Genomic DNA, 14,954 nt, shown 5'->3' with positions numbered 1-14,954 from the left:
TTGGCCACGAGTGTTTCCTTTGGAACTGAGAGAGAGAGAGAGAGAGAGAGAGAGAGAGAGAGAGAGAGACTCAAAGTCCCATCCCAGATCAACTGAATCAGAGTCTGCAGAGGCGAGGGGTCTGGCAGGAACAGTTTTGAAAAGCTCAACGTTGGAGAACCCTGCACCCCCCCAGGACCCCCGCTTAGCACCCTCCGGGGGCGCAGCCTCTTTGTTCATAAGGTCTCATGGGACCCTTTCATGTTTATCCATCAGTTGCTCTGATGGAAAACCAGGTGGGATGTAAGTTTTTGAAAAACAAGCAGCACAGTGAGAGTGGAGGGTAGGAAAGTGGATGGGAGGGAAAGCATCGTCTCTGGAGGGACGAGAGATCGACCTCCGGAGCTTCGAACCTCTCAGACCATGGCGGAGAGAGGGCTCCGGAAAGGCCACTCTCTTACACCAAGCGAGGTGTGGAACCGGGACACTTCTCTTTACCTTTAGATTACAAAAGTCTTCTTCATTGGGGTCTAATTTGCATATATTGAAATTCATTCATTCTATGTATAGTTCAATGAGACATTTTCAAACAGCAGATTCTAAGTTGGTGTTTTGTCATGGAATCATACGTGCACTTAAAATCATGAAAATACATAAGCAAAACCCAGAAAACGTATAAATTATTCAATCACTCATAAATAAGAACTGTTAACATTTTTGTGTACGTATATCCTTCCATAATCTTTTTTTTTTTTTTTTTTTTGGTACTGGGGATTGAACTGAGCCACATCTTCAGCCCTATTTTGTATTTTATTTAGAGACAGGGTCTCACTGAGGTGCTTAGCACCTTGCTTTTGCTGAGGCTGGCTTTGAACACAAGATCCTCCTGCCTCAGCCTCCCCAGCCGCTGGGATTACAGGCATGCGCCATCATGCTGGTTCATAATCTTTTAACGTATAAGTAATAATAATCTTTTAAAATATAAATAAAGCAGAATCACCTGGTAAAAATGTTTGTAACTTACTCTTTCAACTTTACTATATACTGTGAGCAAAATTAAAACATGCTTCTTAAATTGCAGATGTCACCAAGCTGAGAGGGAGAACTAGGGTATTAGATAAGAGAATCAGAATCCAGAGCAACATAAGTAGTTCTTGGGGCCAAGTCAGCCAGGTTCAATTTAATAGGGATGCATTTTCCGTCCTGAAGTTGGGTTGAAAAGCCACAGGTCTTAGTTGTCTACAAATAGCACAGGAATAAACTATGTCATTGGGTGTTCAGGAGACTAAGGCCTACGCTGTCTGAACAAAGACACGTGTCCAAAACAGGAGAGAAAAGGCCCCACTCTGGGCTGTGCTGAGCTGACCGCGTCTAGCAACATTCAATCCTAAGCAACCACGTTCATGCAGGATTGACACCGACGTGGGTCAAGACTCACGAGGACGATCCTGGTGGACGCTGTTCCCCCACAGACAGGCAGCACATCTTACATCCACCACAAGAACTGTCCCTGTCCCCAAGAGCAGTTCTGTCACTCCTGAGAGAGCAAGTGTAGGGATGTGGCTTTACATCAGTTTGGAAGCTGGCGTGTAAGATTTAGTTAAAGAAACTGACAGACCTCATCATGGTGGCCCTCTGACTACAGATGGTGAGGGATGAGGGGAAGAGGATACAAGTGTTTGGCCCTGAGAGAATGAACTCCAAGGCTGTTTCTACAACGATTTGATTTTCACTACTGGTCAGAGACTCAGAAGCTATTATATCTTTGTTAAGATTTTCTTTTTTTTGGTCCCAGGGATTGAACCCAAGGGTATTTAACACCGCTGCATCCCCAGCTCTTTTTTATTTTGAGACAGGGTCTTACTAAGTCGCTGAGGCTGGCCTCAAACTTGTGTTCCTCCTGCCTCAGCCTCCTGAATCACTGGGATTACAGGGGAGCAGCATACTCGGCTAAGGCTTCTTGAATTTGTATTGTTTGCTCAGTGTTTTGTATTTCCCTATTTCTTAAAATTAAAGATATGTTAATATTAGCATAGTTCTTAAATGTTTCTTAAAACCAAAGGAAAGCAAGAAAGCAGGGTTTTACTTAGTCTTACTCTAGCTAGACTTGGGGTAAGGAAACCTGAGGGTAGTCGTGGCTGCTGGAAAGAACCAGGTGAGGCAGAAGGATCGCAAGTTCAATTCCCAATCCACCCCCCGCCAATAAAATGGAATGAAATAAAATAAGGAGGGAAGAAGGGCTTCTTCCACGTGGCTCCCTCTTTCGTCAGGGTGGAAAATCTTTCCCGGAAGTTGCCCGGTGACTTGCATCTTATTACACAGGATGAAGTCAGCGTGCCTTAGCTGGACCTAGACCAGTAGATTCATTCTTTAGGGAAGGGCGCCTCGGCCTCCCAGTGAGGTCAGGACTTCTCTGTAAGGAGGGAAGAGATGGCGGCTGTGTGGACAGCCGGTCTCCAGGCATTCTCCTCTTCACGATGTCTCTTTCAGGATCTGACCTACTGCACAGCTAACGGTCTCTCCCAAACCCGTTCCTGCCCAGCTCTAACTTCCCTGAGAGCTGGGTGCCTTGCTGCCGCCCGTTGCACACCTGCGCTTGGGGGGCCCGTCAGTGGCTCTGACGACATGTCTATCGTTACGTGCATCCTACTTCATACTGGAATGGAGCGCTCCATACGTCCTCCAGGAATATGACTGATGACAATAGCGGTCACCCAGCGTCCAGTCCCGAGAGATGGCCCCTCTTGGGCTCTCCTTCCTCATCACGATCCACATCGAATTGCAGGTTCCCTTGATTTTAACCTTTCCAGTTCAACATACCTGTGTCCAAGCTTTCCACATGGATGCATTGATGGCCGTCCATGGGACTCAGGAGGTGTGGGTTTGTAGGGACATAGGAACATTTGCACAGTGTTATGTGAGCTTTAAAAAGCCTGGGAATATTATCTCAGTCGCTTTTTTTTCTTTGTGAGGTACTGGGAATTGAACCTAGAGACTTCTGCATTCTAGGCAAGTGCTCTACCACCCAGCCCGACGGACTCGTGATGCTGTTTATGAATGCTAGCGGCTAACAAAGGGGAGAGAAAAAATATAAAATCTTGGCTTGGTTTTGTAAAGTAATCCTACATATAGTTATTTATATGAAGCTTTATTATTTGCCCCCATTACCCTGCAGTAAAACCGTAGTAAAAAGAACAATAAAGCAAACCCCACACACATCAAAACAAAACAAAACAATGAAACAACAAAACCCAAAACTGAAACAAAAAAAGATAACAACAAGGTGTCAGATCAAATTTGATGCTTTATTGAATTATGATTGATAATACTGTATCAGTCATTCTTATGGATAATAGTGTAGCAGTATGATTTGATGATCATTTTTAGAATCCAGAAGAAATATCAATCATAGCCCTGAAAATAAAGTCTAGGTGACGATGGGCTTGGGGTCGCCAGGTTGAACTCCTCCCATTTTAGATAGTTGGACTTGATTACAGGTGAGGTTGAAAGACAGAGTCAGGCAAGGTTAAGGGCAGAGGAGTGAAAGACTGGCCTAATTACTAGCTCACACACAGAGTAATTAATATAAATTTATTACTATAATTACAGGGCTCCCGGGTACTAGAATGCAGAGCACCCCTGGGACCAGGGTGCCCCAACTCAGCCCGGGAGCTCTGCTGCTCCTGAGGGTGCCTGTTCCCCTCAGGGGATGCAAGGAGTTGCCATAAATATAATAATAACTTATAATTATCTTAAATATGTTAATAAATATACTCATGCATATACACATATAAATAATACTTTATAAATAACATTCTATGGTCTGTCATTCTTAGGCTCAGCTTCAAGAGATACTTTACTAAAATGACCTCACTCACTGATTGGTATAAAAAAGCCATTGAGGCAGAAAGATAAAGGTATTATTCCCTCCCTTTAAAATAATTTTAATTAATTAACTGATCTTCTTTTTGTGATACTGGAGATTGAACCCAGGGTCGCTTTACCACTGAACCACATGTCCAGCCCTTTTGTAATTTATTTTGAGACAGGGTCTTGCTAAGGTCACCGAAGCTGCCCTTGGTCTAGAGATCCTCCTGCCTTAGTCTCCTGGGTGACTGGGATCACAGGGGTGGGCCACTGTGCCTGTCTATTCTTTCCCTCTTGAAAATGATAAAACCGAGGTCCTAGAAATGTATCCCATTGGATTAAGGGTCCAATCACAACTAAGAAGCAGAAGGCCCGGAGAGGAAATGAAATCCTGGGTCTGTGGCTTCTCATTCCAAGTGCTGCCGTGTGTACTTATGGGTTCTCTTATGCCTTAGTTAACCTGTCTGTAATATGGGTAGAATTTTTTTGGTAGCCATAGTCCGTAGCCCTGTGGCTCTTCTGAGAATGATATGAAGAATCGTAATTAAAATGATTGGTACTGTGCAAAGTATAGGGTGTTCTCTAAATAACAAATAGCATTCTGTGTCAGTGTTGCTTCCATTACGTTTGCTCTTCTCTTACAAAGAGGGTAAACATTCATTTAGAATTACAAAGGCTCAGCCCATTCTCAGCACATGACTAAGAGTAAAGAATCCGACTTCTTCATGTACACGGTACATACGGACTGTCGGCAGCTCACAGGGGAGCGCGCCCCACTGCGGAGGCTGGCTTCATGACATCTGGAAGTCTGTCATTGAGGGTGGTCCCCTTGCCATGTGCACGGGACTGTCCACCTTAGTGGCAATAAGCAGCGCAGGCTGGGCAGCCGAGGTGAAGTAGTTCAGGTCGCCGTGCCTTTCCCAGAAGAAGATGAGGTTGAGGTCGTTCTCACCCTCTTTGATGGTTTTTGGCGTCTCTGGCATCTCCTGTGAGAGAGAGAACCAAATTCTGTTAGAGAACGGAAGACACTAGAAAAGGAACGAGAGTGAGATCCCTCAGTGGCCTCTGACCCGGTGGCCTCTGGCCCCGTGGGAAGCAGCCCTCTAGGGTGCTGACTCTGACGTGATGACACAGTTTCTTCATTCATTTGCTCACACATCAAGCATTTTCCAGATGCCTCTTAGAGGCACGGCCTCAGGTATTTGCAAGACTTGATTTCCTTCGTTAATTGGAAAGAAATCTTAATTAGTCCTGACTGCCAATGACACTGGTGTCTCACTGTGTCCAGGCTGGTTGGGGAGGATCTTGATCGTGTCTTCACGGAAGGCCTAAGGCGGTGATTCGAAGCCCTCTAAGCATGGTGACCTCTAACAGTGTAAGTCACACCTCGGGGAAGTCCTATAGCATTTAGATGACATTTGTCTCCATAGTTAAGTCAAAAATGGAAGGTTAAACACACACACACCCCTTCCCAGCTATTGCAGTAGCTGAATACTTTGACTAGGATCCCTGTAGATGGAGCTCTTCCCGTGAGTGTGGATGAGCTCGGACATTTTCATGGAAAAATGAATTTCACTTTCCATGTTGAGATGCTTCTTCCCTACTCTTATTTATTTATTTATTTATTTGGTACCGGGGATTGAACTCAGGGACACGCGACCACTGAGCCACATCGCCAGCTCTACTCGTATTTTACTTAGAGACAGGGTCTCACGGAGTCGCTTAGCGCCTATTTTTTGCTGAGGCTGTTTTGAACTCAGGATCCTCCTGCTTCAGCCTCCTGAGCCGCTGGGATGGCAGGTGTACGCCACTGGGCGCGGCTTCCCTACTCTTTTAAATCTAAGTGAGTGGCCCTCTGAGGTTCCCGCGGGGTTTTCAATGTCAGCAAAGATTTTACTTCTCGAATCTATTCCTCTCCTACCTTTTGCCATCTCAGCAGGCGGAGTTCCTACTCCGTTTCCTGCTGGGTTTCTCTCTGACCATGACCGATTCTAACTGCACCGTCTCTTTTGCCCTACTGCATGGCTGCAGCCACAGCCCCCGGCTGGGCTCTCCTCCTGCTGCCATGCCTGCCTTCCGGTTTGTTCTCCCTGTAGAGATCTAAGTGAGGACGGGGCACTGCACTGTCTGAACCCCTCTAATGGCCTTTCCTTGTCCCTGAAGTGAAATCCAGATGCCAGCTCTGCAGCGCTGGCCTCTGCATGTCCTTCCTCCTTCTCACCGTGCACCAGTGCCAAGGGACCTGAGTTCCTTCCGATCCTTAGAAGACTGAGTTCCCGAAAGGCCGAGGACTCTGACACACTGTCTCCACAGTGGTGGCACTACGCTCCATAAGCGATACTCGTTGAGTGAATTAAAGCCCGAAGCTGCTGCCCGAGGTGTGGACACCGTTTTCATTTGAAGGGACCTGCCACATGAACCCTAGCTGGAGGCAGGGGTGTTGATTGGCCATCTGCCCACCCAACAGTGCAGAACACATGGGCAGCTCCAGTGGGCTGTGCCTGTGCACCTGTGCTGGGGGGAGCGGGGAGGGAAGAGGGGGCTGGGGTGAGGGAGGCCGGGCCACCCAGGAAGAGAGAAGCTCCGGAGCGAGAAGGCCCTGGTTGCTTCATGCTCTTTGCAGGTAATGGATCCTGGCTGACCTCAGCTGGCTGACTGAAGTGTCTAGGAGGCAGACCCCATTGTCTTTCTGCTTGGGACTGTGCAGGACGGACCAGGGGTGTGAGTAGGGGTGGATGGAGTAAATGGATGCCCTGGGATGGGAGCAGGAAGCCAGAGGCGATTGACCTCTCATATTCTCTCTCTCAGATCCTGCCTGGGGTTGCCTCTGAGGACAGGTGAGAAGTCAGACGGGGTGGGGACCGTGGTAGGAAGGAGAGAGCACCGGGCCACCCCGCTGGGGGCGCCTGCCTGTTGGGATCCTTGACACACAACGGGAGGTCAAAGAGGAAGCCAGACACGGAAGACAACTGACCCTGAGCAGCACGGGTTTGTCTTCTTCTTGGGCGCTCACGAAGAGTCGCGTTTTTGAGATTCTTAGAGTCACTGGAAATTTGGAATCCTCTGCTGGTGAAATGTAGGCGCTCATGTCGAATTTCACTGGTAAGGAAAAAAGCCAAAAAGAAAATAAATCCATTGTGTTCATTGTATCCTTTTAAGATTATGTGTGTATTGAGGGAGAGAAAGAAAGAGAGAGGGGTTGGGGGGAGAGAAGTTAGGTCTTCAGGCTGGTCAATACTTAGGGTTTTTAGAATTTCCTGTCGACGCACCACTTAGGAACTAAGTGGGCCTTTGTTGAACCTCTTACATGAGTGGAATGAGACCCTGCAAGTTCTTCGTTCGTGAGTTCTTAGTTCACGACCTGCGGTGGAGGGTTTAGGCCCAGCATGACCACGTGAGACGTATGTAGTTCAGCTTTCCTGAGACCAGTGCTTGACCAGGGCTGTAACGTGCCTGCTGGCCTGGGCGTTCCACTGTGGGATATGCCATGAAGAAATAACCCCAGGGGGAAGACAGTAACAGGTTTGCAGGTGTGGCTCCTGAGCCAAGCCTGCGGCCCGCAGAGCAACAGGGCTGCACATACCCGGGGCCACTAACGCGGCAGATGTACAGGCTGCACCCAGAGGAGCGAAGTCTGAAGTTACTGTTAGGTAGAAAGATCAGGACACACGATCATGTGTGAACGTCACAAAGTCTGTCAACCACAGTGCCACCCATCAGAGGGAGCCCTGAGTGCCTCTGGCCAAATCGCCTCCCCGGGTCTTTAAAAACAGTTTGTGTTCCGATGACACGTCCTGAGGCAAAAATAGGCTTGTCCCTGTGTGACAGGGATTTCTGGACCCTTAAATTTCATTCTTCAGACCCCATTTGCAGCCCGGTGGCTGTTCTGCCCCGTGAGTATGTTATCAAAGGTGGGAAGGCTCTTCCTGGTCTGGAGTTCTTTGTAAGTTTGTTCGTCAGGCTTTCTAACGGAGAGGGGTTGCTCCTCCCTGGTGTCTGGGTCAGTCTGAGTAGGTCATTAATATTTATTTTAAAATTCTTTTCTAGTTGTAGGTGGACACAAGACCTTCATTTTATTTATTCAGGCGGTCCTGAGGATCGAACCCAGTGCCCCACGCATGCCAGGCAAGCGCTCTGCCACTGAGCCACAACCCAGCCCCAGTCATGAATATTTCTGAAACTCAGTCTCCTCAACTCTAAAATCGGAGGGGAAGAATATTCGAAAGAAGCAAGGAGATAGCCCCTCAGAGGGCTCCGTGTTCCCCGCAGCGATGGAATGCCGCGTGGAACAGGCTCTGTCCTTGCCTAAGCTTTCCACCAGGGCCATATGTTTTGTCCTGTTCTAGAAGATCTGTGCCAACCAACCAGGATCTAGAAAGGTTCATTTTTTTGAAAGTAGAAAGCTTGAAAGGAAGAAAGAAGAGAAGGGAGGGGACAAGTTGGTCTGTTACCTTCACGGTCCCGGTCATTTAACGAGGTAGCCTTGAGGTACTGAGATGTCGGGTCTTGGATTATACTCTGGTGGAGGGTGTCATTCAGGAAGAACTCCTCTTTGATGACCCTCCTGTAGGTGTAACTCCCACTGCTCTGGAAGACGTGAGGCGCTGACCGGGGCTTGATGGTTTCTGAAACCAGTAGCACAATTCCACATTAATGTCTACGTGTGCACACGGATGATAGGTACATCTTCACGTGTGAACACAAGCCCAGCAAGCAGCTCTGGAAGGGATGTCAGGTGTTGTTCAGTCCAGGGGAGGAAACAGAGGTATGAAGTCAGTCAGCACTGGACTCGATTCTAAGAGTAGCCTTGTGGCTACTTCTTTCTTTTTAAACGGATTTCTTGGGCAATAGTTGTGTTTTGTGTTTTAAAAGGAGATTATTGGTGTGACTTTCTCATGTGTGGTTGTTTGGAGGTTTCTCAGTGGCCAGGAAGACCACCGGTGTTCCCTGCCTGTATTTTCACATGGATGCACTCTGAGATTATCCATGCCACCGAGGGTGTAGCCCTGGACCTTCTGGAAAGCGGTATGTATCAATTGCTTCACAAGTCCTGTGACTCTGAGTAATTTCACCTCCAGGAATATATTCTAAGGAAATAAAATATTCTTGCTGTATTGTGAAGTGAAAAGAGCTGGGTATAAAAATGTAGGTAGTGTCTTCCCAAAACATCAAACATTTGTGTGTGTGTCTGCACACGGAAGAGACCACAAGGAAGCATGCCATCGTGATGGCGGGGTGAATTCTGAGCAGCTGAAGTGAGTTGTTTCCATGTTCTTTCCTCTATTCCTATTTTTAAGCCTTCTAGGGTGAGCCTGTATTATGGCTTAGGTGTCATTTTAAAAAAGGCATGGGAGAAAACTCACGACAAGCTAGACAGAACTGCGTTAGATGCGAGGGCCTCCCATGTACAGGTGTGTGGTCAGGCTATGCAACTCCAGCAGCTATTTGCTCATAGGTAAAAGGAGAATGTGAGGTTGTTGCGGGGCGAGTCAAGAGTGCAGCCATTAATAAGTGAGTGGTGTTGGTCATATAGTAGAGGTAGTAGTCGTGATAGTGGTGACAGTAACGGCTGCTAGCATTTCTTGGTTATTCTAACCTAGAGTTTGCAATGTTGACTTATTTAATCTTTACAATCAAATGAGGTAGGGACTCCAATTATCTACACTTTCAGTGGAGGGAACTGAAGCACAGATAGATTAAGTACGGTCGTAAGGAGGCAGAGCGGGTAAGAAGTTACCCACTGACAGTATAGAACCGAGTCACGTGACCTTTACAAGAAAGCCCTGGCCAAGAAAGGAGCCCGGCAGCAAGTGTTCCAGCCTCAGGCCACTGCTCCCCGCACTCCAGAAGGACCACAGTGGACCTTCCTTTGTCAGATACCAGACTGAAGCCCGGCTGCGTCTGGGTGTTCTGATTCGGGGCTCTTGGAGCTGGAACCCGAGGACGCTCTTGTGGGGGGCCTTTACCTTCCACATTGTAGGCAATGGCCTCCAGGTCGTCATCGGAGATGGGCTGATTGAAGCTCAGCCGTCTCTTCTTCAGCGTCTTCCCGTTGGCTGACACCAGCACCAGGCTTTGCTTGAAGGTCAGCTTGGAGTTCTTCGAGCTTTCAGAGGTGCCCAGAGACATCAGCTTGTCCACGCAGGTCTCGCCAAGCGGGTCGTAGCTCGCCGCGTAGAAGGATTTCTTTGAAGAAGGAAAAACAACAACTGAGCAGCCATTGACGGCCGTGAAAAGAGACTCCTGTCCGTGGGCCGCGTCTCGCAGCCGTGATGAGGGGGGTCTCCACACTGCCGTTCCCTCCCTCCCTCCTTCCTGTGTCCCTCCGAAGTCTTCTTGGGAAGACTTGCATCCCTCTGAAGGTTTGAAAATAAGATGTCAGGAGCCAAGTTAGCAAAGGATCTCAGTGGGGGGCAGCCTTAGCAGGGAGTTCCCCTGGGTTAAGCCTCTACTTGCTGGTGCTTAAAATAATGCAGGAATACAGTCACCCCTGTTTCCAAGGGTTCCATATCCCCAGAGTCAGCCAACCTCACTGAGAATACTTGGAAAAAATCAATTACATCTGCACTGAAGGAGCACAGCCTTTTCCTGGTCTTTCTTTCCTAAACGGTGCACGGTGGCAATTGTTTACATAAGCGGTTGCAGGTGCGAGGTGACTTAAGCAACTCAGAGATGCTTTGAAGTACACAGGAGGCGATTTGCAAACACTGGCTGTTTCCTGTCAGGGTCTTGGACATCTGCAGATGCTGGGAGAGCGGGAGTCCTGGGGCCCATGCGGCATGGATGCCCAGGGATGACCACGCTCCTCTGGAAACAGCCTTTAAAGCCAGCGCCGTGACACATAAAGTGACACCTCTGGGCGAGCAGCTCTCTGTCGGCCTGCTCGGCGGCCAGCAGGGCTGTCTCTGACCTCTGGTGCTGGTAGGAGAGAGGGTGGCCACCACAAGTCAGCTCCGGAGACAGGCCCCTGGGCCAGTGGCCTGAGAGACCACCTTGGGATGGCCTAACTAACTGCCCCAAGACTGACCCAGGAGACCCTGCTCTCAGGCTTTCGGGGTCGCTCTGCTTTGTTCTGGAAAAGCTGGTGAAGAATGCCAGCAACCAGCAGCGAGCAAGGGGTCACGGCCAGAGTGGGTGACGCGGGTCCCTGTGGCTTGGGGTTCAGCCCTCTGCTGGGCTCTGGGGTGGAGGAAGCTCTGTAAGGCCCTAAGGGCAGCGTCGGCTCACCTGGTGCAGAGACAGATGGTCGATGGCCGAACTGTAGTCTTCGCTCTCACTGTCAAGAAAGAGGATGAGGATGTGCTCAGTAGTGGCACCTGGCACCAGGCACCCTATCCTAACAGGACACTCGCGGCCACAACTGCCATCACAGAGTCAGGAGTCCTCCACAGGTTCACGCGTTCGGCAGTTCACACTTACTGACGTGGAATCGGTCACCATTAGAGCAGGCCGTGGACTTTAATGAGCCTTTACCTATGATGGCTAATAGCTGGGAGAGCCTGGCTTCAGCTTAAGCTCCTTGAGACGAAAGAGCAATTTTGAAACAGCACAGAGGTCCTCTGCTTCTGTGTGTTCACTGAGACAAATTTAACAGCCTGCACTTGGCAAAGCTTCCAGGCCACCACTGAGAGCCCCGTTGGTGTTGCTGTTTACAGTGGGTAATGGGAACATCAGGAGACGTTCCGTCGTTTTAGTGTGTGCATTGATCTTTCTTCTGTATCGGAATGAGGTTTGACTGGGTGCATTCCTGTGTTCGAACTTCCGGGCAGCCATTTCCTCCTCCCCATCAAGATCAAAAACCCCTGACAATGGATTCTCTCTCGGACAGTCCACTGTACCAGAGCACGGGAGTGCAATTGAGGCTGGACCTAAGTTGATGTTGAAGTTCATGCAGGACCCAGCGAACCAGGATTGAACCCAGGGGTGCTTTACCACTGAGCCACATCCCCAGCCCTTTTTATTTTTTAAATTTTGACTCAGGGTCTCACTAAGTTGCTTAGGGCATCACGAAATTGCTGAGGCTGACCTCGAACTTGGGATCTTCCTACCTCAGCCTCCTGAGGCTCTGGGCTTACAGACGTGCACCACCACCCCCAGCTAGAGATCACTTTTCTAAAGTGTCCATCTGCCAGTCAATGTAATTTCAGTTTAACACACTGGACGCTTAATTTCCCTGGTCTTCTCTGAGCTTGCTCTGACTTGAGGGCTAGTGTCCATCTCTGCAGCCTCTGTCCGCTGGACTCACGCCAGTCACTGTAACACCTACCTGGAGTCTAGTAAGCCTTGAACCCCTCATTAAATCCCAAGAGATAGGACCTATTTCTTTTCTTCCCCTTATTTTTCACTGGTGTATTATAGTTACACATAACGATGGGATATGTTGTTACCTATTCCTAAATACACACAATATAACCACAACCTTTGCCACTTTGTATCACTCCCCAGCACTTCCTTTTTCTCTCCTCTCCTCCTTCCTCCCCCATTCTCCTTCCTCTACTCACCTGACCTCCCTTTGATTTTCATGAGCTCCCCTCATCCACTTCCTTTCCCTTTTTCTTCTCCTGCTTCCACACATGAGAGAAAACACACAACCCTGGACCTTCTGAGTCTGACTTAGCTCACGTGACATGGTGTTCTCCAGGAAACTGTGTCTCACCTGTAGCAGTTCCTCAGGTCTTCGAACAGGTCGGGGACTTTGGCCATGTTGACTTCTGCAACAGAGAACACGGGTAGCTGTCAGCTCAGTTCAGCCAGCCTCGGGACCAGAAGCCTCCGCTCTGAGCGTCTTGGGAAACTCAGTGGGTAGCCTGCACCCAGCATCTCTCCTGAATTCTTTCCTACGCACCTGCCTCCCTCACTCCATGGTAAACTTCCTGGAACATGCCTTATTTCTCTTGGTATTCCTTTTGTGCCCAACCCAGTGCATTGCACATGATGAACAGTCAGTGCTCAGGTGGATTAAGAGAAAAAAAACCCTAAAAGTGAAATATTTGCCTATGTAAATCCAAGAGAGAGACAGAGTGGAAAAAGGTTCAATGTTCTCCGATTGTTTTTGACAGCAGAGTTTCCCTCCTGGAGGAAGACACAGCCGTGTCTTGGATGCCCTCCCACGGATCCAGTTCGGCTGCCCCTCAGTTCCTCATCAGTCAAACCAGAGCCTTTTCCTGAAACCTGACTGTGCTTCTAGCACACACGCCAAACCAGGGAAGGACAAGGAAAGAAGGAAGGAAGAGGCCAGAGTTTTATCGAAGTTAGTCTGAGCGTCAGCTGCCAAGGAGAGAGACAAAAGCCGTCTTAAGAGCCAGAGATGGAGTAAGGACAATACCTTGGCCGACTCAAACGCCAACAAAATGACTCCCTCTGGGCCTGGACGCTCGCTCCTGAGTCAGGCTGCCTTTGCCTTTTATAATTGCCTCCTCTTGAGTAGGTGTGGCCTCCTTGAGTCATAGGGAATTTACAGGAACCCAGTCTTCTCTGTGTTTCGATGTTCACTAGCCTGACCCTCTCCAGAATTCAATACTTGGTAATGGTGTGTACAAAGGTTCTAGGAATTACCAGCTTGATTCATTTGTTTATTCCTTGCTCCCTACAATTATAAACATGTAGCCTGAGAAAAAGGGGAGGAGGGCAGGAGGCTTATCAAGTTTCTAAAAATACATGATGGGAGAGGAAGGGAAAAAAATCCCCAAATCACAAGTGTAGATGGTGAGAGTCCCAGGGAGCTTGCAAGCACACTCGGTGTTTGGACTTAATGTGTTCATCCGGCCCCAGGGATGAATGTGAGCCTGCAGGGCAGTTGGCAGCCACTGGTAGCTACAGGGTGGCTTTTGAGGGAAAATGAACCATTTTTTTCTGAAGAGGGAGGTTTGCTTGAATCAGACACTAATCTCTTTAGTATGGAGTGACAACCTCATGGCTGTGTTAGGGGGAGGAGAGAAAAGTGACATTTATCACAAGAGTCAAGATCTCTTGCTCCTGTGAATTTTGTCAGCAGAGGTGACAGAGCTTCAGGAGAGAATCCTCCAGCCCAGCCACCTGGAGTACAGTGGCTCACAGATGGGGGACCGGAGTGACCCAGCTGAACCAGGGACTCCGTCGTCTGATGGAGGCGGGGAAGGGGAGGTTCGGCCTCGGGGTTCCCTGGTTGTTGTCATTGAAGGCTTTTCCAGAGTCCCGAGGCCAGCCCCGTTCAGGTGGTAGAACATCAGACCCTTAGCAGATGGACGCTTCAGGTTTCCCCTTGGAGTTCAAACCACGCACAAAGGAAGGGGATGGAAGGACTGGGGAGAAAGAGGTGAGGGTGAAGGTCAAGGAAAGGTGAGATCCAGAAATGTGGCGTGGAGAAGCAGAGAGCGTCCTGGTGGCTGGTGGGAGCGAATGAAATGTCCCTGGCCCCGCTCAATGGCAAATCGCTGCAGGGTTTGAGTGACCACCGGGGTCTATTCCACACGTAAAGTCTCTGATCCCGCGGGCAGCAAAGCTCCTCCTGGTGCCCTAACAGTTATGAACAGAGCCGTGGGGGCATTGGCACCTGGAGAGGACCACCGGAAGGGAGTGAAGGACAGGAATGGGCAGAGGCTCTGTGGCTCACAGGTGTCCCTGTGTGGACAGACAGCCATGCCGGTGGATCCACACCAGTCCCTACCTCGCCTCCCCGCGGGGCAGCACAGACGTGCCAATTCTGGTCACCCCCTGCCTCAGGCATCGTGTGAGGACTACGACAACAACAATAACAACGCTAATGAGGGCTTCAGCCACTCGGGAACCTGTGCAGTCAGCACGGGATCACCCCGGTTCCCGTGAGAAAATCAGATCCCGTGGGAACACGTCGGTTTGAAAACTCCAACATGGAGGACAGGGCAGGTGGGGCCGCGGTCGGAGCCCTGAGAGGGCTGGTTTCCAGGAACAGTGCAGGCTCCTCTTTTGTAACCCGGGAAAACACCCGAGGTGGATCCACCATCTGCAGGCACGCCCATCCTGGCCCCATCTTCATCCCTCGGTTGCTGAGAATTCTGCAGATGCGGTTGGTGAATTTCTCAAGGAGAGTTTGGTTGAGAAATAGTGAGCTTGGTTAGCACGGTCAACCTGCCCTTCACATGACTTTCTTA

General features: G+C 49.3%; 1 protein-coding gene across 1 annotated transcript; it reads right to left on the bottom strand.

Moving 5' to 3' along the window:
* Window positions 1–3,247: 3,247 nt before the first annotated feature.
* On the bottom strand, window positions 3,248–13,219 carry Il1a (interleukin 1 alpha). The gene is made up of 7 exons (XM_047523454.1): window positions 13,172–13,219; window positions 12,503–12,557; window positions 11,074–11,122; window positions 9,813–10,032; window positions 8,298–8,471; window positions 6,821–6,945; window positions 3,248–4,832 (listed from the first exon to the last, which is right to left on the bottom strand). Exons 2-7 carry the CDS (start codon window positions 12,547–12,549, stop codon window positions 4,638–4,640), a joined length of 810 nt encoding a protein of 269 aa, XP_047379410.1. The 5' UTR covers window positions 12,550–12,557; window positions 13,172–13,219; the 3' UTR covers window positions 3,248–4,637.
* Between the last annotated feature and the right edge of the window lie 1,735 nt (window positions 13,220–14,954).

Source organism: Sciurus carolinensis, chromosome 13 (assembly GCF_902686445.1).
Source record: "Sciurus carolinensis chromosome 13, mSciCar1.2, whole genome shotgun sequence".
Classification (NCBI taxonomy): Eukaryota; Metazoa; Chordata; class Mammalia; order Rodentia; family Sciuridae; genus Sciurus; species Sciurus carolinensis.
Note: the sequence above shows the minus strand (reverse complement) of the source record. Positions and strands in the feature narration are given on the sequence as shown.

What these genes read in the sequence shown, in the direction of transcription:
- Il1a (XM_047523454.1), bottom strand. Translation starts at nt 12,549, where the DNA reads ATGGCCAAAGTCCCCGACCTGTTCGAAGACCTGAGGAACTGCTACAG. An exon ending in CATTGCCTACAATGTGGAAG is followed by an intron (nt 8,472 to 9,812) that starts GTAAAGGCCCCC and finishes TACTGGTTTCAG; the next exon opens with AAACCATCAAGCCCCGGTCA. An exon ending in AAATGACCGGGACCGTGAAG is followed by an intron (nt 6,946 to 8,297) that starts GTAACAGACCAA and finishes TTTCCTTACCAG; the next exon opens with TGAAATTCGACATGAGCGCC.